Consider the following 24,666-nt stretch of genomic DNA (forward strand, 5'->3'; position numbering starts at 1 on the left):
GGCTTGGTGTGGTAGATGTTATTATACTCCAGCCACATATAGATCACCTTAAAATGAAATTCAAGGTTGTGTTTGATACACATTCTCGAAATATCTAAGTCTATAACACATTCAAAAATCTGATTCTTTTTTATTTTCTTGCTTCATAATGCATTTTAATTCGAAAATATTTTCCAAAAAGACATACCAAACAGCAAACAGTTTGCTTCACTCATGGTGAAGAGAGAATCCCTACACTTATGGGTTCTAACACTTGGACGGAACTTTAGAACAAACCAAGGGCACTTTGGACATTATTCATATACGAAGGAGTATATATAAGAATGTAGCAGTGGGTTTCTCTAAACTTAAACATCCTCAAGGCACTAACAACCCCCTTTTACATAGACAGATGCCTAGAGAGAGAGAGAGAGAGAGATGGTGTTTGTTGTTGTAGAAAATTTCAAAGACGCTCTCAAATCTCAATCATGACCCACCATGTACTAAACTAACAGATACAAAACTGGGAAGGAGCTTGTACAAAGAAACAAGATCCAAATAAATCATATGAAGGTCAAAAACATCACTTTTCACAGTTGCATGAGAAATAACAAAGCTTAAATAAAGTACAACGTGCAACATGGCAAGCACAAGCTCAAATACATGAGTGTTGAGGAAGTTCAAAACTTGGCTTCTTTGTTTTTCCCCTCTTTTTTAATGTATGTATGAAAACAAGCACAGAACACTCGCACAGCCCCTGGCCTTCAAGTTGCTCTAGTTTCTTTGCCTATGATCAACCGTATCCTTCGGAAAGAACTAAATAGAATTTTTAACCTACAATCTACATAATTTTTCTGCAAGCTTTGAGAATTCAAATAGAACATTCAAGGGGTTAAGTCCATAAGGAAAAATGACAAACTTGCATCATCAATGCTCAATTTCTCTTTGAAGGCAATCAGCATTCTACCATCCTCTCTTTGAACAACCAGTTAAGTACAAAGCCACCAAGATTCTTACGAAAATACATCCGAATCAATTTGCTGGATATTTGGAAAGATCTGCCTCAGACTAGAAGTGTAATTTGGAGAACTTGCCTGCAAAATGAGGACAATACTTGGTCAAATAGTATTGAAGAAATGAATCTAAGATCACTATATCTAATGAAATTGGCATTATCACACTCATGGATGACAATGTGACCTACATGCCCAAATGGTAATGTAAAAGATGAAGAAAACACTCGAGGCCTTGACACCATTGCTTTTGCATTATGAGTCCAGTTAGGGTTACAGTTAGTTTTTACTTATGTTTTTGCTTTGCATGCAGAGAGCCTATGAAGTGGAAGGTTTTCAGAGTTCAGCAGAAGTGGATTAGGCATCCCAGGGTTAGAAACCAAGCAAAAAGCATCTAGTGAATGCAAACAGCAACTCCTAGTGGACCAAATAACCCACCAAACCAGTAGCAGTTCTAACTGCAGTGACCATGCCAGATCAAAGAAAATTTGAGAGGCTGAAAATATTCTTCTTATTAGTTCAACAAGGTAAAGAAAAAGAGAAATAAAATTGTTGATGGATAGCTAAAACTCATAAGCATAAATATTCATTAACTATCCTCGATATATAGAAAACTAATAATCAAAAGCAGAAAGAAAGTAAAAAATTATCTAAAATTTTATGAAAACATTCTTGATGTAGATTAACTTGGAAATTAATTAAGATTAAATTACAGTTCTAACAGCAGCCATAGTTAAGGTTAAAGAATCAAAATAGCATAAGCCTGTCCAGGTGAATACACCCAGAGATTCCTCTCCAGGAGAGTGGCTATTTCAACCATGTGGAAGCAGATGTGGATAATCTAACTGTTGAACAGATAGAGCACCCCTCTGGACCGACTACATGTCAGATTTTATGGCTTACCTAACCTTTATGGCACACAATCAAATGGATTTTCTCCCCCTGTACATTTCAGCCATCAAACCAGTGTGGAGGGCCAATGCAGCAATTCTAATAATAGGATAGATAAGAGACCATGTGGCCCTCTATGTGTAGAACCTTTCCTCTAATTGTCCAAATTTTGACCAAATTTGACCAGTTGATTGTACCACATGGTGTAGAGCTGTTGGGCTGAAACTCACCAAACAAGTCCAGTTTGACATGGACAACTGGTCTACAAAATTTGAGCACCAATATACCTGCCACATGGCAGACAAAAGCAACCAACTGTGCCCACCTGGGGAATCCTGTCAAGGGGTGCTCACCTAAAGAAACCACACCTAAGGAACTTAGTCAGAAAAATATAACAATTCTCGGAATAAAGCTGATGAGAATTTTGACTAGGGCATAAGGGCATATCAATGAATTAAAAATGGGTGTTGTGTTTAGTTTATTAAGAACTAAACAGCATCAGCACAGCATTGGGAAAAACAAGTAATTGCGTACGGTTAGAGACTCAGATAGCTTTGGTAAATAAACTGGGTCAATTAGAGAGAAATAGCGCTTGATTAATAAGATGATCAAGCTATGATTAAGTTCAATTTGCATAACAAATAATAAAGATCACAGCAAGGTCTAGAACTCAATGGAAGATATAGATCAAGAATTCAGAATAAAAAAATAAAAAAATTTGAGTCATAAAAACTATGAACAAAAAATAGGAGGCAAAAATTGATTCAATGGCTGGCTTGGCACAACAGACCTCCAAATTTTGGCCACGTGGCCAAGATGATGTGGTGATTTTCAACCATATGGATAGGTGGAGTAGCAATAAATTAGCCACATGTAGAATTAAACTCAACAGTCCGTCTTTTAGCCCATCTTTTGACTTTTGACCATTCTTTACTTTATTTTTCTCCCATATAATTCAGATTGGACTGAAATTTTATAAGTAGATAGGAGAATAATGCAGTGCTAATCCCAAACCAGTGGGAGATCAGCTTGCTACAGCATCGCAGGGAAAGTGCGTAAGAACCAGATTAGGAGAAATTTGAATAACTCAAAGAGGACTTGTCTGATTATGCTCAAATTCTGATCGAAGGTCTATTATGGACTGAGGATCAAACAGCCAAACATTCAGAAATTTACAGATTTAACATATCCTAGCAAGATTTCTGGTATTAATCACTGCTGGAAAACCACAAAAAATGGAAAACATGGTCAAGAGTCATAAAGATTCGTTCAGTACAAAATGTGACCAGACTCAGTCCAAGTCTAGCCAATTCACATGAAACTCAGAATTTTTACTGAGTCAATGCAACTCATCCCCATGTATTGCTTTTCCCCACAGTTTTATCAATGGCCCCAATTTCTAGGGTTTCGATGTTCATTTGATCTCAGGAGATCAGATTTCACTGGTGGCATTCTCCACTCTCATCAAGATTTCCATAAGCCTTTGATCAAAGACGGTGTTCATCGCCTCCGATCAGATCTGCAGCTCCTTTAATCAAAAGATCTTATTGTGAGAGGTCTTTCATATTGGTTGCAGGATTTGGTTAACTTAACTGTTCATGGTGGGTTTTTTATTCCGTATGATGGTTCTTCAGAGAGATTCAAGTTCTTTGTATCGTCCAAAGCTTCCGGTATGCAATGCCACTTAAAAGAAGAAAAAGATGAAAATGTTGCCCAACGAGTAGCCAGATGAACCCGAGGTCAATGAAAGACGACAACGATGGTCGAGACAATGAATGATAGGAACCTGAAAAGTAAAGTTGCTGGGAACATGATTCGTTTTATTACTTATGACTATCCCATAAAAAAACATTCTATAATTCAAAAGTAAATGTCACAACGGCATATGGGAATTTTAAAACTAAAAAGTAAAATGAAATTCAAAAGGTAATGAATGATAGGAATTTTGGGAAATTGCTTCTCATCTCAAATGGAGGTGATAAGATTTGCACCAATGGAAACCATAAATTTTATACAGAATAGAGGTATATGATAGATCTTTTTGCCTTTGACTTTTAGTTTTAGATAGTGAATAAGGCTTTTCGATTCTACCTTATTCAGTAGTCCTAGGCATTGTGTAAAAACGCAACCTTAAAACGATGCAGAAGATAATGGAAAAACAAGAACAACCAATGCACACAGGTTTACGAGGTTCGACAAGATTGCCTATGTCCTCGACGAGATGAGATCCTGCTTCACTATCAATGGAGAATAGAGTTACAGCGCTCGTCCTCACACCTCTCAGTATTGCTTGCATTACAGAGAAAGAAACCCTCGCTACAAATATATAACGAAAAACCCTAATCCGGAAAATACAAAACTACCCTCAAATAAAAAAAATCGAGCGCGGGGCTACGCCCCCCTACACCCCCGCTATGCAGGGGGCCTCCTGCCCCCCTTGTAACCCCTCAATGCTCGCTAACTGGCTAGCGGGACCGCCGTCCTACCTGTCAAGGTGCCTGCACCAGTACTATCTGGATTAAACTGTGACAGAATACAAGACACCGTATACCAATAATCTCCACCTTGGCTTGAATTCTGTCGAGCCTCCTATAAAGATAACCTGTAGACGTCTTCATCCTCGTACCTTATCAGAGGTACAAACTCGCACCTATTTGGTGCGTCCCTTATCTTCAACAATGAGTAACATTAATTGTGACACCTAAGAATACAACAAGTATTAGACCCGCCTGAGAGATCGGTGAGGTGTCCCCCACCAACAATACAACAAGTACCAGGGGGTTTGGGAGTTCGGGGAGTGTACAAACTTTAGTCCCACATCCCCTAGGGAAAGATTACTAGGCTAGTTAATAACCTCTAGCCTCCTTAACATAGAACAACGCATTTTAAAACCTTGAGGCCCATGGGCCAAAGAGGACAATATTTTGTAAGGTTAATGGGACCGGGGCGTTACAAATGCTAGCAGAGCAGACCTCGATAGTGTGTGGGGTCACAGTGGGGACGTTGTACCGAAAGGGGAGAAGTTGTGACACCCAAGAATATGACAAGTAATAGACCCGCCTGGGTGATTGGTGAAGTGTCCCCACCAAGAATATGTCAAGTACCAGGTGGTGGAAATCGGTGAGGGTGTACAAACTTTAGTTCCACATCGCCTAGGAGAGATTACTAGGCTAGTTAATAACCTCTAGCCCATGGCACAACGCGTTTTAAAGCCTTGAGGCCCAAGACAATATTGTGCAAGGTTAATGGGGCTGGGCCGTTACATTAATCAAGTCCAAACAAGACTCAAACTTCTCTATGGTAACTGGCTTGGTAAGCATATCTGTAAGATTAAGATCTATATGAATTTTCTCAAGTGAATACTACCTTCTGACACGAGCTCCCTGATCTTGTGAAATCTCACATCAATATACTTTGTTGCACGAAACACCTGATTCTTTGCAAGATGTATGGCACTTTGACTGTCACAATGTAACATTGTACCTCCTTGCTCCAACCCCAACCCACGAACCAAACCAGCCAACTAGACTCCTTCCTTGGCAGCCTCAACTGCCGTCATGTACTATGCCTCTGTAGTGGACAATGCAATTGTAGACTGAAGCATCGCCCTCCATGATATAGGTCCACCAGCCAATGTAAATACATATCCTGTAATAGCCCGCCTCCTGTCTAAATCACCAGCACAGTCAGAATGAGCATAACTCGCCAATTCTGTGGAACTTCCGTTACCACTAAACATAACACATATATCTTTAGTCTTGCTCAAATATCTGAAGATCCAATTGCATTCCAATGCTCCTTCTCTGGATTATTCATGTATCTGCTAACAACACTGACTGCATAAGACAAATCCAGCATGCTACAAACCATAACATACATGAGACTCCCAACTGTGCTAGCATAGGGGACCTGAGACATCTGCTTCACCTCTTCATGTGTTGTAGAGCATTCCCTTTCAGATAACTTGAAGTGGCTAGCTAACAGAGTGCTAACCGGCTTAGCCTTTTTCATATTGAAACGCTCTAACACCTTTTTAATATACCTCTTCTGAGTTACCCAAAGTTTACCTGCATTTTTATCTCTAAGGATTTCCATACCAATGATCTTCTTAGCAACACCAAGATCATTCATCTCAAATTCAGCACTCAACAAAAACTTCAAAGAGACTATATCATGTTTATTCTTTGCATCAATGAGCATGTCATCAACATAAAGCATAACAAAATAATAAAATTATCACTTAACACTTTATAATAAACACAACTATCATACTCACTTCTTATGTAGCCAATCTTCATCATGTAGGAATCAAAGCGCTTGTACCATTTCTTAGGAGATCGCTTAAGACCATAAAGCGATCTCTTAAGCAGACAAACATAATCTTCCTTTCTCTGCACTTTGAAACTTTCAAGCTGCTCCATATAAATCTATTCCTCCAAGTCACTATGAAGAAATGCAATCTTCACATCAAGCTGTTCAAGCTCCAAATCATACATGGCCACCAAAGCAAGTAATTCCCGCATCAAATTGTGTTTCACCACTGGAGAAAATATTTCATCGTAGTCTATCCCCTCCTTCTGTGTATAACTCTTGGCTACAAGTCTAACCTTATACCTTTCACACTCCTCAGATACTGCCTCTTTCTTACGTTCTTCCCTTGGGTTTTTCTACAATCTCTCAAGTCTTGTTCTTCTGTAGAGACTCAATTTCCTCCATCACAGCTGCCATCCATTTATCATGTTGTGCATCACTCAAATCATCATGGTAGAAAGATGGATCACCTGTACTTACAATGAGGGCATAGGCAACTATATCCTCAAACCCGTATCTCACAGGTGCTTTGTGAGAATGCTTCCCTTTACCCTTTGCCACAGTATAGGGAACTTCTACTATTTCCTGTTGTCCTGGTAAGTTTATGAATGACTCATTCTCTCTTGTTTCTGACTCACCTAACTCCACCTGCACAGTAAAACCTTTATTTTCATCAACTGCTTGTGAACTGCAATTTGACTTCACCATATGGGACTCGTCAAACACAATGTCCCTGCTAACCACAACCTTCTGTGAACTTGGATCCCACAACTTGAATCCCTTTAAGCCTTTCTCAACACTAAGAAAGATGTACTGCTTAGACTTTGAGTCTAACTTGGAACGCTGCTAACTCTCCGCATGAGCATAGGCTAGACAACCAAATATTTTTAGAATAGAATAATCTACAAGTTTTCCTGTCCATACCTCTTCAGGAATTTTGCAATCAGTCGCCTTTGATGGAGATTTGTTAAGAAAACATGCCATATTCATTGCTTCTGCCCAAAATCTCTTGCCCAACCCTGCGTTTAGCCTCATACTCCGAAGCTCTTTTTAGAAGTGTCTTATTCATCCTTCTAGCTACACCATTTTGCTGTAGTGTCTTTAGAACTGTGAAGTGACGTGTAATCCCTTCAGCTTTGCACAATTCTAAAAACGGCTTGTAAGTGTACTCCCCTCCATTATCTGTTCTCAAGTACTTAATTTTCTTTTTTGTCTTCCTTTCTACCTCAGCCTTCCATTCCTTAAATTTAGTGAACACCTCACTTTAATGCTTCATAAAGTAGAGCCAGACTTTCCTTGAGTAAACATCAACAAAGGTCACGAAATATTCTGCCCCACCTTTAGATTTGGTTGTTGAAGGACCCCATACATCACTGTGTACATAATCAAGCAACCACTTACTCTTATGTTTTGCAGTTTTGAAACTAACCTTGCACTATTTCCTAAACACACAATACTTGCAGAAGTTCAGTTTACAAGTTTTCAATCCTTTCAACAGTTTCCTTTTATGAAGCTCCATCAATCCTCTTTCTCCCATATGCCCTAGCCGCATATGCCATAGATAAATATCATCTGTATCAGATCCTACATCTATAGTCATAGATGCTCCACCTATAACTGTACTCCCTATAAGTCTGTATAGGTACCCTGTTAGCTCTTCCTTCATGACAATCATAACACCCTTAATAACTTTGAGAACTCCACCTTCTACTATGTACTTGCAGCCATTTGAATCAAGTGCCCCCATAGATACTAAGGGTCCGTTTGCTAACGTTTCAAGAAACGCGTTTCTGTCGTTTCTGTTTCCAAAAACAGCAGAAACGGAGTAAAAAGCGTTTATAAAACTGTTTCGTTTCACTTATTTTCATAAATAGAAATAGAAATTTTTACTTATTTATGGTTCAAGAAACGACCCAGGCGAAACAAGTGAACTTGTTTCGCCGTTTCTGGAAACGACTTGTGGCCATTCTTTCATTGGTTACTATCGACTTCTAAAAACATGACTTATCAAACACCTTTAATTCTGTTTCTGTTTCTAGAAACGGAAATTTATGTTTCTGCCGTTTCTATTTCAAGAAACGGCAGAAACGTTATCTAACGGGCCCTAAGTTTTTCCTCAATTCTGGTACATGTCTCACATTTGATAAAGTTCTTACTATCACATTAAACATTTTGATTTTGATAGTACCTATCCCAATGGTCTTGCAAACAGCATCATTCCTCATTAAGAAAAACCCATCATTATATGTTTGATATGTATCAAACCAATCCTTATGTGGACACAAGTGATATGAACATCCAGAATCTAAAATCCAAGAATCAGAAGGTTAATTCTTACCTGATAATATAGAGAGTACATCTCCATCATCTCCATCTAAACTATCAGCCACGTTAACTTCCTCAGATGCCTTATTTACACCTTTCTTCTTCAAGTCTACCTTCATCTTCAAGCACTCTCTCTTCAAATGACCTTCTTTCTTGCAATAGTAACAAGAGACCTTTGTCTTTGCCCCTTTTGATTTCGATAGACTCTTCCCAGATCCCTTTTGATTTGATCTCCCTCTTTCTTACTCCTTGTCACCTCCGAAAAGACCTTGAAATTTCGTACCGTTGGTCTTCTTCTTTGTATCATTGGACATGAGGGCAGCCGTGACTTCATCAATCTCAAGAGTCTCCTTCCCGTACAATAGAGTCGTTACTAGGTCATCATACGATTCTGGCAGCGACGATAGCAACAGTTGCGCTTTGTCTTCATCCTCGATCTTAACCTCCAGGTTTGCAAGTTTACTTACGATCTGATTGAACTTGTTGAGATGTTCTAATAGATCAGTACCTTCCTCCATCTGTAGAGAATACAATTGCTTATTCACGAACAACTTGTTTGTTAAGGACTTCATCATGTAGATGCTTTCAAGTTTCACCCATAACTACGGTGTAGATTCGATACCCACATATTGTAGGGCTTCATCAAAAAGATTCAATCGAATAGCACTTACCGCCTTTTCCTCCATCTCTTCCCAATCTTCATCAATAATTTTTACAGGTTTCTTCAACTTCCCTAATAACGTTTTTTTTCCAAACCCTGTTGTATCAGAAGATCCTTCATCCTCTGATACCAGAGGGTAAAATTGTCCTTCCTATTGAACCACTCGATATCATAATTGACATTCGATCCCTTCCCTTCCATCGTGATAGTAAACCCTAGAAAACGAAAACCTAAAGCTCGGATACCAATTTGTAGAAACGCAACCCTAAAACGATGCAGAAGATAATTGAAAAACAAGAACCAATGCACACAGGTTTACGAAGTTCGGCAAAATTGCCTACGTCCACGACGAGATGAGATCCTGCTTCACTATCAATGGAGAATATGGCTACAGCGATCGACCTCACACCTACAATATTGTTTGCATTACAAAGAAACCCTCGCAACAAATATATAGCAAAAAATCCTAATTTAGAAAGTACAAAAACTGCCCTCAAATAAAAAAAAATCGAGCTGGGGGCTGCGCCCCCCTACACCCCCGCATTATACAGGGGGCCTCCTGCCCCCTTGCAACCCCCCACGGCCTGCTAACCGGCTAGTGGGACCGCCGTCCTGGCTGTAGAGGCGCCTGCACCAATACTCCCTGGATTAAACTGTGACGAAATACAAGACATCGTACACCAACACATTGATACTGGAAAAATTGTCTCCTTTGTTTTGTTCCGGCTCATGATTTGAATGAGTCACACATACACCCCAGTTCAAATAACAAGTACTAGGGGTTGGTGGGGGCATAACCATTAATGTTAAAAAACAAAATACAAGACTTCTATGACTCAAAGTGACTCATTCCGAGTTAACAAAATTTTTAGACAATGAGTCAAGTCGGAATACCTGGTTTTCCAACATTGCTATTAATTGGAAATTTCAGATTTTGAAACCGTCACAAGACTTGGACCTAATAGTAGAACAAAGAACTAAAATCAAAGATTAATTTTAAAACAAGAAATTTAAAGGAATCCAAGTTAAAGTAGGGAAACTAGATCTGCAGGGCTGGAATCACCACCATTTCCCCAACCTTGGAATTACCACCAGAGAGCGTACTAAATCACCACAACAAGGAGCATTCTGAATCACCACAGAACCAAAGCAACAAGCCAAATCCATTACGTAAATTCGTGCACAAGGCTATAGCTCCTTACAAGCTCATATAGAAGACTTAAAAACATACTCAAACTCAAAAAAGGAATGTGCCTAAACCAATCCTAACTTATACGACAGCCTAAACAACTAAGAAATTGAAATAATAAAGGAAACTGATCAAAACAAAGATTCTAACTAAACTAATGAAGTAAATCCAATTAAAGTGGCCTATTACAAAGAAAACCCATTGGACTAAAAGGCCACATGTATCGAACCCAACCTAAAGCTTGTTTCCACCAAAATAAGCCCACTTTTGTGCTTTATCTGTGTTAGGGACTGTGGCTCATCTATGCACCAAATTTGGTTTCCCAATGAACTACCATGTGGCAAATATAAAGTGGACTGTTATTCTAAGCCTAGCACAATGGCCATTGTTGCCAACAACTCGGAGTATTATCATTAGAAAACTAAGATTTAAGAGTCACAGTGAAGCAAGTGCACTTCCTCGGACCAGCCCATATCTGTTGGGGAGCTCAGATGGAGATGAACCAAGTTCAATTTTTCTTTTTCTTTTTTCTTTGGGCCTTGTAGGATATTTGGGATACTCATGTGGTCTTTCTTTTTTATTTGGATAGATTGCATAGGATATTGGGTTTACCTATTTGAGTTTATTTATGTTTCCTATTTAAGAGTAACTAATTTTTTATGGAAAATTGTTTTCTATGGGGGAGTGTGGCCCCTATGCCCAAACACATGGAGGCAAATTGACAAGCCCTCACCCCATGAAATGGAAAATGACGTCTTTGTTGATGCTTTTTCGTGTGCTCCCATTGGCCATCCTGCAAGCGCAAGAGCCACAGTCCCCCACAGGAAACACTTTGATATATATCCACATTATGGAAGGAAATATGAGAGGAAGAAGGGTCCAGCCTTAGTCCACCTGAGTGGCTAGGGTCTAGCCAAGAAGCCAACCGAACCCCTACTTGGTCCACCTGAGTGGCTAAGTGCAAATAAGGGCCAATTGGGCCCATCGGCTAGGGGAATAATTAGTAGTTGTTTTTAATTAATTAGTGGGCCATTGGGCCCATCGAGTTGAGTAAGTGGTATGTCGAGTCCAAATTGTCTTAAGACTATTTGTTTTCCACATAGGTTTATTATTCCTAGTCCAATTTTGAATTCCTAGTTGTAGTAGGAGTGTCTAGTCCTATTGGGAAACTAGCTCCTAGTTTAAGTATGAGTGTCTAGTCCTATTGAGAAACTAGCTCCTAGTAGTAGTTTGATTGTTATTCTGCCCCCTATAAATAGAGGAGACTATGTACTCATAATTTCATATTTGAATAAACAATAATTGCAGTCAATTGCTTAGAACAGCCGAGATAGCTGTGGGTGAGAAGCCCGGGCCGAGACAGCTGCTCCTCCCCCACTTTTCCCTTTGTTTCTTCTTGTTTAAAGCTTTCTATTTTATCCTAAAGTTACTGCTGTTGAAGTATACGACTGTTGTGAGTATTCAGAAGTTCAGATCTATCCAAGTTACAAACTAGATTTGATTCTCTCTCCTGAAGCCAGTGATTATTTCTCCTAGGTCAGAAAATCAAGAAAGCTTATAACTTCACAACCAGCCGTCAAAATCCTCTCAACTTTTTGTACCCTCCCTAGGGACTATCTACGCCCATGAGTGCAGCTCAATTGGACTCCTACAGACCTGGCCGCACCTATCTCTCCAGCTCTATAGCAGGCCTTTCTCTCTCCTATCGGGTTGTGTTTTGGGCTGATTTTGCTCCTATATGGGTATTGTATCCTTAGGGGTTTATTCGATGGTCTTATTTCTTTGTTTCCTGGTCCTATTTGTATTGTTTGGGGTTATAAATTGCTGGAATAGTTTCTTGTAATCTACTCCTGCATTAAGTGGTATCAGAGCTATGGCTCAAACAGAATAACCCCAACCCACCCTTCAAGATGTGATGAAAACAATCCAAGCCTTGTCTACGAGGTTGGATGGACATGACCAACAGTTGACTGACCTAAAAGAGAGTATTGCTGCCCACTCCAACACCCAACCAACTGTTTCCCAAACTAATGTTCAACCTGCTGTTAATTGCATTGGTAATGTTCCCAGAAGAGTCACTATGCAACCTAGAAGGAATGTCCCACCTCAGAATGATGAGTATGATGAGTATGACAATCAGCTTTATCAGTCTGACGATACGTACAAGGTCAAGTTAGAATTGAAAGAGTACAATGGGAGGCACAATCTCCTCTACTACCAAGACTAGGTAACTTCCTTTGATGACTACTTCCGGTGGTACCGTATGCCTGAAGAAAGGAAAGTTCAATTAGTTGTCACTAAGTTAACTGGTGGAGCTAAGGACTGGTGGAGGAATGAAGAGAATAGGCTGATCCGCAGTCGTCAGATGCCTCACAATTGGGAAGACTTGAAATTTATCCTTAACGATAAATTCTTACCACCCACCTACCGACGTCGACTTTACGACATGCTGAATACTCTCAGGCAAGGTACTATGATTGTAGGAGATTATATTGATTGTTTTAATGAACTACTTTCACGAACAGGTGCCCATAAAGAAGATGAAGAACTGCTCATATCCCGTTTCAAACTGGGATTAAGGTATGATATTCGTGAGAAGCTTGGTGTGATCGAGATACCCTCCTTAAGCACTTGTTTGACAAATCACTAAAAGCAGAGGATCTGATCAAAACAACCTCCAGAAGGTACATCCAGCCAACTGACAACAAAAAGCCTTATGTACCAACTAAACCCACTGGACTTCCTACCCGAGCTCCACAAGATACACATGATAAGGGGAAGGCTCCAATGGGAAGGGAGAGTGGATCTGTGACATGCTACAATTGTGAAAAGACTGGACACAACAAAATTCTGCCTTAAGCGGGGACGATCCAACTCTGTCATCAGTGCCATTGAATCCAATCCGGATTTACAAATCCACGAACCTCAGGATGACGATTGGACTGTTAATGTTGCAGTTGAAGGAGAGGAGGATGAACTAGAAGATGAGCTTACACCAGAGAATGATGATCCTCATGTTTATGTCAATGTGGTTGCAAGAATCCTAGTGTCTGAAACTAAGGGTGAAGACTAGATGAGGCACAATATCTTCTACACCTTAATGTCTAGTGGACCTCACAAAGCTCAAGTGATTGTGGACAGTGGAAGTTGTGTGAATGTGGTATCTCAAGCCTTTGTCATTGACGAAAAGCTTAAGACTGAATCCCATCCACAGCCATACAAGGTATCTCTTCTAGACAACAACACCATGGCTGTAACTCAACGGTGTTCAATCCCATTGAAGGTCTCAGATTATGAAGAAAGTGTATGGTGTGATGTCATCCCCATGGTCCTCACTGATGTACTACTTGGAAGGCCTTGGTTATACGACAACAATGTGCTAGTGGGAGGTACTAAGAACCAATGCATCTTCGATCACAAAGGCAAACCATTCATTCTAAACCCACTCAACATACCTCAGGTAAAAGGCAAGTTAAGGGCTGCCCCAACTAAGGAGACAACATGTCTTAAAGAATGTTGCTAAGACCTCTTCCAAAACAACCACTGAGCAAAAGGAGCAACCATGCAAAGAAAATTTCAGCAAGAACACTGTGGACAACAAGCTATGCGTGCTGCCCCATGGAGAATTCCTGACCCTTGGTGAAGAAACCGGCCTAATCATAGCTCTTGTTACCAAGGCTGCTGAACCAGTGATAGTGGTCAAACATCCCCCACAAATCAAACAATTACTTGTTGATTTTTCAGATTTGGTGCCAAAGGAATTGCCTGATAAACTACCACTGATGAGGGATATTCAGCATGCCATTGACCTTGTGCCTAGGTCAGTACTCCCTAATCGGCCCACTTACCGTCTCAGTCCTACAGAGCATGCCGAGCTCAAGCAACAAGTGGATGATTTATTAAATAAAGGGTTCTTGGTTGAGAACATGAGTCCATGTGTAGTACCAGCCCTATTGACACCAAAGAAAGACGGATCATGGCGTATGTGCATTGACAGCCGGGCCATTAACAAAATCACGGTAAAGTACAGATTTCCTATTCCTCGTTTGGATGATATGCTTGACATGTTGACAGGAGCATCCATCTTTTCAAAGATTGATCTACAAAGTGGCTACCATCAAATACGAATCCGTCCAGGGGATAAATGGAAAACAGCCTTCAAAACAAAAGAAGGCCTGTATGAGTGGAAGGTTATGCCTTTTGGCCTCACCAATGCACCTAGCACATTCATGAGGGTGATGACACACGTACTACGACCCTTCATCGACAAATTTCTCGTAATGTACTTTGATGACATACTAATATACAGCAAAGCACAAAATGAACACTTAGAGCATCTGAGACGTGTCATGAGAGTACTACGGGCAAAAAAGTTATACATCAACTTGAAGAAATGTTCCTTTATACTACCCAAGATCATCTTCCTTGGTTTTATTGTGTCTTCACAAGGCATAGAAGCTGATCCGGAGAAAGTAAAAAGTGTCGTTGATTGGCCTATTCCAAAGACCTTGATCGAGGTTCGTAGCTTTCACGGTCTTGCTTCATTTTACCGACAATTCATCCGGAATTTCAACGTTGTTGTAGCCCCAATTACAGAATGTACAAAAGGGGGAAAAGTTCCATTTCAGTGGACTCCGGCAGCCACTAAAGCTTTCAACTTGATCAAACAAAAGATGACAGAAGCATCAGTGCTTAGACAACCCAATTTTGATCTTATGTTTGAAGTGGCTACTGATGCATCCCATGTTGGGATAGGAGTGCTTATGCAAGAGGGCCATCCGATTACCTTCTACAATGAAAAGTTGAATGATGCAAAAAGAAAGTATTCTACCTATGATTTAGAATTCTATGTCATTGTTCAAATCCTCAAGCATTGGAGGCATTACTTAATTGGCAAAGAGTTTGTGCTCTATTCGGATCATGAAGCACTCAAATACTTGCACTCACAAAAGACCATTAGTGATCGGCACGCTAAATGGATCTCATACTTGCAAAGATACGTATTTGCTCTCAAGTACAAAGCTGGGAAGGAGAATCAAGTGACTGATGCACTTAGTCAAAAGGTGATGATGATGAACACCTTCACAGTACAAAGTGCAGGAGTGGAACACATTAAAGAGGAGTACATTAGTGATGCTGATTTTTCAGAAGTATTCAACAACCTACAAGGAGGAGGATGGGATGACAAATTTGCTATATATGATAGGTATCTTTTCAAAGGCACTCGCCTCTGCATCCCAAACACCTCTTTGAAACATCACTTGATTCGAGAGCTACATGGAGGAGGAATGGGTGGACACTTTGGCAAGGACAAAACATACTCCATGATGAAAGACTTATACTTTTGGCCTCAACTCTTAAAGGATGTGCAACATGTGATACAGAAATGCCGCACTTGTCAACTTTCCAAAGGAGAAAAGAAGAATACAGGATTGTACACACCATTGCCCGTTCCACATGCACCTTGGCAAGACATAAGCATAGACTTTGTCCTAGGCTTACCACCTACACGGGAAAGGTATGATTCCTTAGTAGATCGTTTCTCTAAGATGGCACACTTTATCCCGTGCAAGAAGACTCTTGATGCAAGTCACTTGGCCAAACTCTTTTTCAAAGAAATAGTGCGCATACATGGTCTACCACAGACAATTGTTTCAGATAGGGATGTCAAGTTCATGAGCTACTTCTGGAAGACTCTATGGCTGAAAACAAATACTAAACTCAAGTTCTCCACTGCATTCCATCCTCAAACAGACGGACAGACCGAAGTGGTGAACAGAAGTCTTGGCAACTTACTCCGATGTCTAGTCCAAGACTATGAAAAGACTTGGCCATCTATACTGGATATTGCTGAATTCGCCTATAATAGTTCCGTTAACCGCACCATAGGTCATACACCATTTGAGATTGTCCTTAGACTGCAGCCTCAACGACCGGTTGACTTGGTACCTTTGCCACCTCAGGCCCGTATTAGTGTGGAAGCCGATGAGTTCCTTAGACACATCACGGAGGTACATGTTGATGTTCGTCGTCGCATCGCTATTAGCAATGACGAATACCAAGCAACTGCCAATCGACATCATCGCTATGTGGAATTTCAGCCTAATGATTTGGTAATGGTTCGAATTCCACCTGAGAGGTTTCCTCCCGGTACAGTGCACAAGCTCCATCCTCGGAACATAGGTCCCTACAAGGTCTTGAAGCGCATTGGCACTAATGCTTACATGCTAGATCTACCTCCTACTCTGAAGATCAACAATTTCTTCAATGTAGCTGATCTGACGAAATATTTGGGACACCATTCGAATGATGGTGACACTGAACACACCCTCAAACTTCCTCAATTTGCAAACTCTAAAGATGATGTCATTGAAGATGTTCTCGACAACAAGTTCACCACAGTTCGTGAGGGCAAAGGGTACTACTCCTTCATCAGATGGAAAGGTCGACCACGAGAGGATTGTACTTGGATCGATGCCGATGACTTTCAATGCCTTGACACGGACCTCTATAAGCACTACATGTCCCTTACCTATTCATCAGAGTTGAATGATTCTAAGAAAGAGGGAGCTGATGTAGATTCACATTATGGAAGGAAATATGAGAGGAAGAAGGGTCCAGCCTTAGTCCACCTGAGTGGATAGGGTCCAGCCAATAAGCCAACCGAACCCCTACTTGGTCCACCTGAGTGGCTAAGTACAAATAAGGGCCAATTGGGCCCATCGGCTAGGGAAATAATTAGTAGTATAATTAGTAGTTGTTTTTAATTAATTAGTGGGCCATTAGGCCCATCGAGTTGAGTAAGTGGTATGTCGAGTCCAAATTGTCTTAAGACTATTTGTTTTCCACATAAGTTTATTATTCCTAGTCCAATTTTGAATTCCTACTTGTAATAGGAGTGTCTAGTCCTATTGGGAAACTAGCTCCTAGTTGAAGTAGGAGTGTCTAGTCCTATTGGGTAACTAGCTCCTAGTAGTAGTTTGATTGTTATTCTGCCCTCTATAAATAGAGAAGACTATGTACTCATAATTTCATATTTGAATAAAGAATAACTGCAGTCAATTGCTCAGAACAGCCGGGATAGCTGTGGGTGAGAAGCCCGGGCCGAGACAGCCTTACACCAGCATCGTTGTAGTCCCATCCCACCACTACCCTCTTTATCTCGTCTCAGATCATTGTTCCTCTCATAGCTCTGCTAGTAAGCTCCAACTGAGATTGTCATCGACCAAGATCTCCGCCCGATCACTGTTATGTCTCATATCTCTGCTCAACCATCAGAATTACTCAACCAGTCGACCCTACTCTTCAATTGTTGATTGAAGGAACGAAGGAAAGTTAGGGATGTGTCTTACAGAACCCAATTGCTTCCTCTACAACTTCGACTCCATTTATCCTGACACCTGCATTCCTCCTTTCCCGTATGAAGAGGAGCTGCAATTTGATCAAATTTACTTCCTATTGCCACTCTCCAAGCAACGCATACCCATCTCCCTCCTTGATTTGTGCAATCTCACCATCAAGGCAAGCAACGATCTCTATAAACAAGATCTGCAAATGAAGAAGGCTCGGAAAGAACCTAAGAGCTCGGACAGGTTACGAGATTCGACATCGCTGGAATGGGATTCAGGTCGAACCTTGTCCTCATAATCTAGAGAGGCAATGGGAAAGCTCTATTAGTTGACTCGATCAATTTGTTTATTTTTCTAGTGCCCAAGGTCCCAATTTTAATGGGTTTTTGATTTCCTCTGTATGTATAGGTATAGCCATGGTTAAAGGTTATGGTAACAGCTGACTATGGATGTGTTTTCTCTTTTTCGGTTGGAGAGGGTGGGGTGAGGGATTACCTTATGTGCCAAAAATTGGTTTTATTGGAAATATAACCATACCAATCGATGTAAAGGAGATATCACACACTATATTATATAATTGTATTGGAAGTGTATTCATCAATTCAATATGTATATGGGTTAAACTTAATTAATTTGCATGATTTTATGGGTGGTTGTTACCTATAAGTTCTAACATAAGAAAGTTGTTTATGATTATGACAAAATTGGGCATTCTATTCTGTTCATATGGTCACCATACTATGTGTTTCTAGGATTGTTGATTCCAAATAAAAGTGTGTATACTATTTATATATATTGAAATAATGAAAAAAAATGTGTCTGGGAACCGTTTTTACCAAACGCCATTTCGCTCCAGGAATTGTTCCCAAAAGAGTTTTAGAACAAGTTTACCAAACGCCTAAATAAAGTCAAATATCAACTTTTAATGAAGTAACACAAATAGACGATTTTGTCAAAGAACAACATTCTCATAACAGAATCGTTACCAAACGGACCCTTAGTTTCTTCAATTTGAATCAAATCACTCCACCATATTGAAGCATCCAAAAGCCTCCGTTGAACATGGCAATACCACCTCAAAAACCTTCTCATAGCTTATAATGTATTGGAAATACACCCAAATCAACCCTAATATGATTATTTCTTATTTTATCCTTCCTAGTTTTACCACACATCCACCTCAACATCCTCATCTCAACTACACTGAGTTTATCTATATGATGCTTCATAACTGCCAACATTCCTCATCATATATCATAATCGGTTGTATGCTTGTCCTATAGAATTTTCATTTTAAGTTTTAACAGAATATGTCAATCACACAATACTCAGGATGCTCCTCTCCATTTCATCCTATTTTAATTCTCTGTGAAACATCATCCTTAATATCACTTTAATATTTTATTGAGCTCATATACCTAAAACAATTACTTAGCGGAATCTTCCTCTCATCAATTTTCAACACCTCATTATCCGTCCCAGTGTACTAAAGTTACACACCATATGCTCTGTCTTCGTTCTACTTAGCTTAAAACATTTTGATTCCAAAGTTGATCTCTATAATTCCAACTTGCCATTAATCTCTACCTTAATCTCTCATCCACCAAAACAATATCATCAACAAAAAGCATATACCAAGGAAGCTCATCTTGAACGTCTCTAAATAAGGGCTTAAAGTTGATCCTTGATGTAACCCAATTGTAATTGGGAATTCACTACCTTAACCTCCCACAATTCGTACACTAGTCACCACACCATCACACATATTTGTAATTATATCCACATATTTACTTGAAACACTTCTCTAGTTCTTGTCAAATCAACTCTATAAGGGCTTTGTTTAAGCTTTTTCTAGGTCAATAAAGACCATATGGATATCCCTCTTGCAATCTCTAAATCTTTCCATGAGTCTCTTAAGTATCTACCGTGGATATTTTTGGCACAAAACCAAATTAGTTCTCTATAATAAAAGTTTCTTGCCTTAAATGGGTATTAATAACTCTCTCCAATAATTTCATAGTATGACTCACTAGATTTATGCATCTATAATTATTACAACTCTAAATATCATCTTTATTTTCAAAACCACAATGCTTCTAGTTAACCAAGATAAACCACAAATTGCTAAGCTCTTCCACACTTCTATTAGGATCCCATTTGGACTTGGTGTCTTTCCTACTTTCATCCTCCTTAGAGACTCTTTTACTTCAAGCACCTTGATTTGATGCCAAAAGAGACCCTACACTATTCCTAGTATTTACAATCTTGAGTCAATTAATCAAATTCAAAACCTAAGTTCAGCTTCCCCCTTCCAGTTTGGCACAAGAAACACCAGACACATGGGCCAATCAGAGCACAGGCGGGATAATCTTCAGCACACACAGAGGTGGGGTCAGCGTGGTCATTCATGCCTGCTTTGTCTAGACATTTCCTATGCCAAACCGGCGGGGTTCTTTTCCCATTAATTATACTACGTTTTACCACCAACCCAAACCTATGCCTTCCCATACCTAATCTTATCAACATAAAACCCAACTTCGTGAAAATATTCCAAATTTACTTCTATTGTTTTTATAAGCTGTTGAACTGATTCGCCTGAGCCACGCATTTCACATGTTTGATAAAATTCTAGTTGAACTTCCCCTTGTTTGTACCCACCAATCTTCAACCACAAAGGAACAATAAAAGAAAATTTTCAACCCCATAATAATAACCCTCCCATTAGAAGAGAATTCATCCTAGAACTTCTTGTCTTTTCTCTTCCGATAAGCTCCACAAAAATAAGGAGTTGTTAAATTCAGATGAGAATAAAGGTTCTAAATGCTGGCTGATAGAAGAAACAAGCATTTAAGGAATTAAGGTTTGTCGTGCAGTGAAGGACCAGGGAAACAGGAAAAAAAAAATTTTGGGAGGGGGAGGGGGAGGGTGGGATACTGGGCGCAGGCCAATGTTGATCCCCACATGTACCAAACAGCCTACATTGTGGCATGCAAGAACTCCTAACTCCAACTCAATTATATTCTGAGATAAGGCAGTGCTGATTCCAATCCTAAACTGTGATTGGAAATCTATAGGGGTTATAGACTAGGCAAGCTAACAAAGAAACATAAAGGCCTGGAAATCTTTTGAAGTTTGAGTTTGGATTAAAGAAATAAAAATCAAAGATTTCAGAAATCCAAATATTAAGAAACAAGAAAGCAAGAATCAAGCAAGAGATTTTCTTCATAAAGATAAAAGAAAATAAGAATACAAGAAGGAACAGAGGATAAGCCCTTTAGCAGATTCTAGGTTCAGAATAATACAACAGAAGATCACACATAAACCATGGTGGAAGGAGCACCATGGCAGCTGAAAAAGAAAACCGCAAAATTCAGTCAACCACCAATGTATGCCGGTTGGCCTTTACGCCTCAACTATATGGAGCAGAAACCACAAGAAACAACCTAAGAGGGGATAGTCATAGCTGTATTCAACTTTCCTTTAAGTAATTTATTAGTTTTTTTATTTTTTTATTTGAAGATAAGTGGACATGTCGTCACCAAGGGTGGGTTGGCCCAGTTAAATGTTAAATACACATTCTTCTCTTTTGAGTTCGAAATTAGTTTACTTTAAATAAAGGGCTGAGATCCAAATTTTAGTTTGGTGCAGAGTTATCATATTTAATATGTGTAACCCCTTGGGTTTTACTGAATATTAAGAAATCTTAAGAGTCTCCCATTCATGGTTGTCAAGGTAGCTAGGCAACCCAAGGCAGTTGGAAGGGGGGACCAACAAGGTGCCTAGGCATCGCCTTGACAACCATGCTCCCATTTGTATTCGGCTGAACATGTGGCGATTTCTAAACAGGTCACCCCCCCCTCCCCAAAAAAAAAAACAAAAAAAGAAATCTCCTTTTTATCCCTAAAAATAATCTCTTTGGTTGTCCTTCCTCTAAAACTTTTCTCCTTGCACATTGTTACATAGACGTTCTTTAGTCAAAATCATCCTTTGTGTTTATCCACTCCATCTTCTCCATACTAATCGGTAAAACCTGATTACTCTATAACAATGAAAAGAAAATAGGAATCTATGTGGAACCCATCCCATAGTTGGATATTATTGAAATACCCCTAGGAAGAAATCTGGGTATGTCTTAGCATCAAATCAGGTCACTAGAACCAGAAAATGGAAATATGTAATCAAAATTATTCAGCATAAATAAGAAATCAGATAGAGATAAACATGTAGAAAGTATATGAAAATTAAATCTATGAGCTGAGAAATATGAGCAGTCTTTAATGTATTAAGAACCATACACATGGATTGTGCTCAAGGTAAATAGTAGTCAGTGTCTCCCGAGAACCGGCAACAGCCACTTCCATGCCCTCACATGATGCGATTTGGTTGTCATTAAGCCATAGATCCTCCAACCTGCAAAAATTCTCTAAAATGTTAAGAACACAGAAAGGCCAACCAGATCCAATGGGTAGCATTTATTTGTACCTTGTAAGGTGCTCAATGTCATTCACAGCTGTTAATTTATTTGATGAAACATCTAGAACACGGAGATTTACTAATGTTGATAGGCCTTCCATCTTTGCAATGCCATTATGGCTCAAGTATAGTTCTTCTAGAGCAACACATTCCTGAATAGTGAAATAGTTTAGGATAACAGGAATGAACAAGACATGTAATCCCTATGTGCTTAGAAAATTACTGCATTTGCCTCGTTCACTTCCCTTCCCTTCAGACAACATAATGCTCAGCAGTGGCATACCTGAAATCCCAACATAGAGGTCAAACGGTTGCTCTGTAAGCTAATCTTCTTGATGCATTGTAATCCACACAGGTCAACTACTTTGATGCGATTCCGTCCCAGCCACAGCTCTTGCAGAAGTGTTAAGGTTTGCAAATTTTCCATTACCTGAAGTGGCAAATTCAGCGTTTCAGTATAAACTGTTTGGTTTAAAGACAAAAGCAACCAAAAATCCATACAAAAGTATGCTAATAAATAAGCAGAATAATGCAAATCAACGGATCACCACAATGACGATGATTTGAACAACATTTTCACAAATAAGCTAACCAAGTGGGTCGTTTACAGGGTTATTGAATTTGCATGAACAAAACTTTCTGAGAGGTCAAAATTTCTAACCCGTAATCTGTTGGAACCAAGTTCAAGAATTTGCAGTTCATGTAAGTGATCAAGCTCCTCCATCTTAGTCACCTCATTCTTCGAAACATAGAGCTCCTTGAGTGTGTTTGATACCTTCGACAAACCACTCAAGGAAGAAATCTCATTGAAAGAAACATCAAATACCAGGAGGCTCTTGAAAATGCTAGCATCTGGTATTTTCGTTAGTTTATTATCCCTGAGCACCAGCTCCTGCAAAACAAGGCCAACAACAACCCGTAAATCGTAAAAACGTACTACAGTACAGTCTATGGAACTAAAAAATATAAAATGCAACAATTATAAAATTTCTGATCTAAATACAACTTCATCAGGACAGTAATCGGATTTAATGACCTCAATTCAAAAATGTGATAAAGTAGTTAAAATCGTCAAAATTAATCCAGAGAGAAAGGAACAAGAGTGAAAACCTCAAGGCCCGATAGCGAATCCCATCCAGAAATTGGCTCGATTCCCGCGTCCTCGAAGAGATTTTGGCGCAAAGAGAGCTTTTTAAGCCGCGAGAGGAGACTTATTCGAGGATCCAAGACCGATAATCGATTGGCGGTTAAATCCAACTCGACTAAGCTCTGAAGAAGCTCAACGCCATCTAGGTCATGAAGCTGGCAACTGGTGAGATCGAGAACAGTGCTCGAAGAATTCTCTTCGGTTGTTCCATCCTCCAAAGCTCCATGGTTCTCTCCTGGCCCCCCTTCGGATGCAATTTCCATTGGTAAATACCCTAGCAGATGTTCTACCGGACCTCGAAAGAGAGGATCACATCAAAAGCTTCGTATAAATGAGAACTTCTCTTTGCACGCTTCTAGGTTTAGCTATTCTCTTTGCCCTCAAAGTCTGCACTTCGGACTCTGGAAACGAATGAAACACTTGGCAGCGAAGATGAACTGAAAAGCGAGTTAACGGCGAATTTCAAACCCAGGTCCTTGTTTCACACGTGCACGCCCACTCATGATATTAAAAAAACGGTACCAAGTCGCGTGATTGACCATAGTAGCAAATTCGGATTTAGGAATTATTCGGGCAAAGGATTGTTCGGAATAATTATATTGGTTAATTTAAGGTTTCGGTCAAAAAAGTGAACAAATTCGATTAAAAAAAAAAGTTGGGCAAAAAATTCAGATATTATTTTTATTATTTGTTGTATCTGTTTTATTTATTAAATAATTAACTTGACATGTACACCTAGAAATAGCAAACTACTATACAACAAAGTAAAAATTACGAAAAAATTGTCATTGAGTGATGGGAGCGATGGAAGCAATGGTTACTGTAATACAATTTCTACTCATGAAATAGATTATGCCCCAAAACAATGAAAGCAAGATCACAACCACAATAAAACAAATGAATAAATTGACCACCAAAATTTTTCACTATCCTTTTTGTTTGAGTTCACATGACCCATGACTCATACTGCACAGAAATGCACTAATTTTTCACAATTAAAGCAACAACATAAGAGAAGATCAACCGATACCTAAATCGAGTGTTAGGGCTTTGCAATGCGAGAAGGCCTAGACCAGATACGAAGAACAAGAAACCCGAAGTGATCGGAAAATAGAGAACTTCAGACTTTTAGATTCAAAGCATGAACAAAACACTAAAAAAAAAAAAAAAGGGTTAAGAAGAACACAAACTTGTGTAACTGTGTTCGTGACTTCGTCTGCGATGTGCTTGCAACTAGTAGAGAAGAGTGAAGAGACTCAAGAGTGATGAACATATGAAGTTATGAGAAAGAAACGAAACAAAGAGGAGATTCGTACGATTGTTACACA

At 39.5% G+C, this 24,666-nt stretch overlaps 1 protein-coding gene across 1 annotated transcript; it reads right to left on the reverse strand.

Moving 5' to 3' along the window:
* Nucleotides 1-514: 514 nt before the first annotated feature.
* LOC122063825 (protein phosphatase 1 regulatory inhibitor subunit PPP1R7 homolog) lies at nt 515-23,779 on the reverse strand. Its single transcript, XM_042627533.1, has 6 exons — nt 23,302-23,779; nt 22,853-23,083; nt 22,475-22,621; nt 22,201-22,343; nt 22,014-22,128; nt 515-1,073 (listed from the first exon to the last, which is right to left on the reverse strand). The coding sequence occupies exons 1-6, from the start codon at nt 23,599-23,601 to the stop codon at nt 993-995; spliced, it is 1,017 nt and encodes a 338-aa protein (XP_042483467.1). The 5' UTR covers nt 23,602-23,779; the 3' UTR covers nt 515-992.
* Between the last annotated feature and the right edge of the window lie 887 nt (nt 23,780-24,666).

This window comes from Macadamia integrifolia, unplaced genomic scaffold (assembly GCF_013358625.1).
Source record: "Macadamia integrifolia cultivar HAES 741 unplaced genomic scaffold, SCU_Mint_v3 scaffold1467, whole genome shotgun sequence".
Lineage (NCBI taxonomy): Eukaryota > Viridiplantae > Streptophyta > Magnoliopsida > Proteales > Proteaceae > Macadamia > Macadamia integrifolia.

Bases quoted from the DNA above. Each gene is read 5' to 3' on its own strand.
- LOC122063825 (XM_042627533.1), bottom strand. From the start codon at position 23,601: ATGGAAATTGCATCCGAAGGGGGGCCAGGAGAGAACCATGGAGCTTTG. The intron at 22,622-22,852 runs GTTAGAAATTTT...TTGCCACTTCAG, and splicing joins TTGGTTCCAACAGATTACGG to GTAATGGAAAATTTGCAAAC. The intron at 1,074-22,013 runs GTATGGTTCTTA...CTCATTTTGCAG, and splicing joins ACCTTGAGCACAATCCATGT to GCAAGTTCTCCAAATTACAC.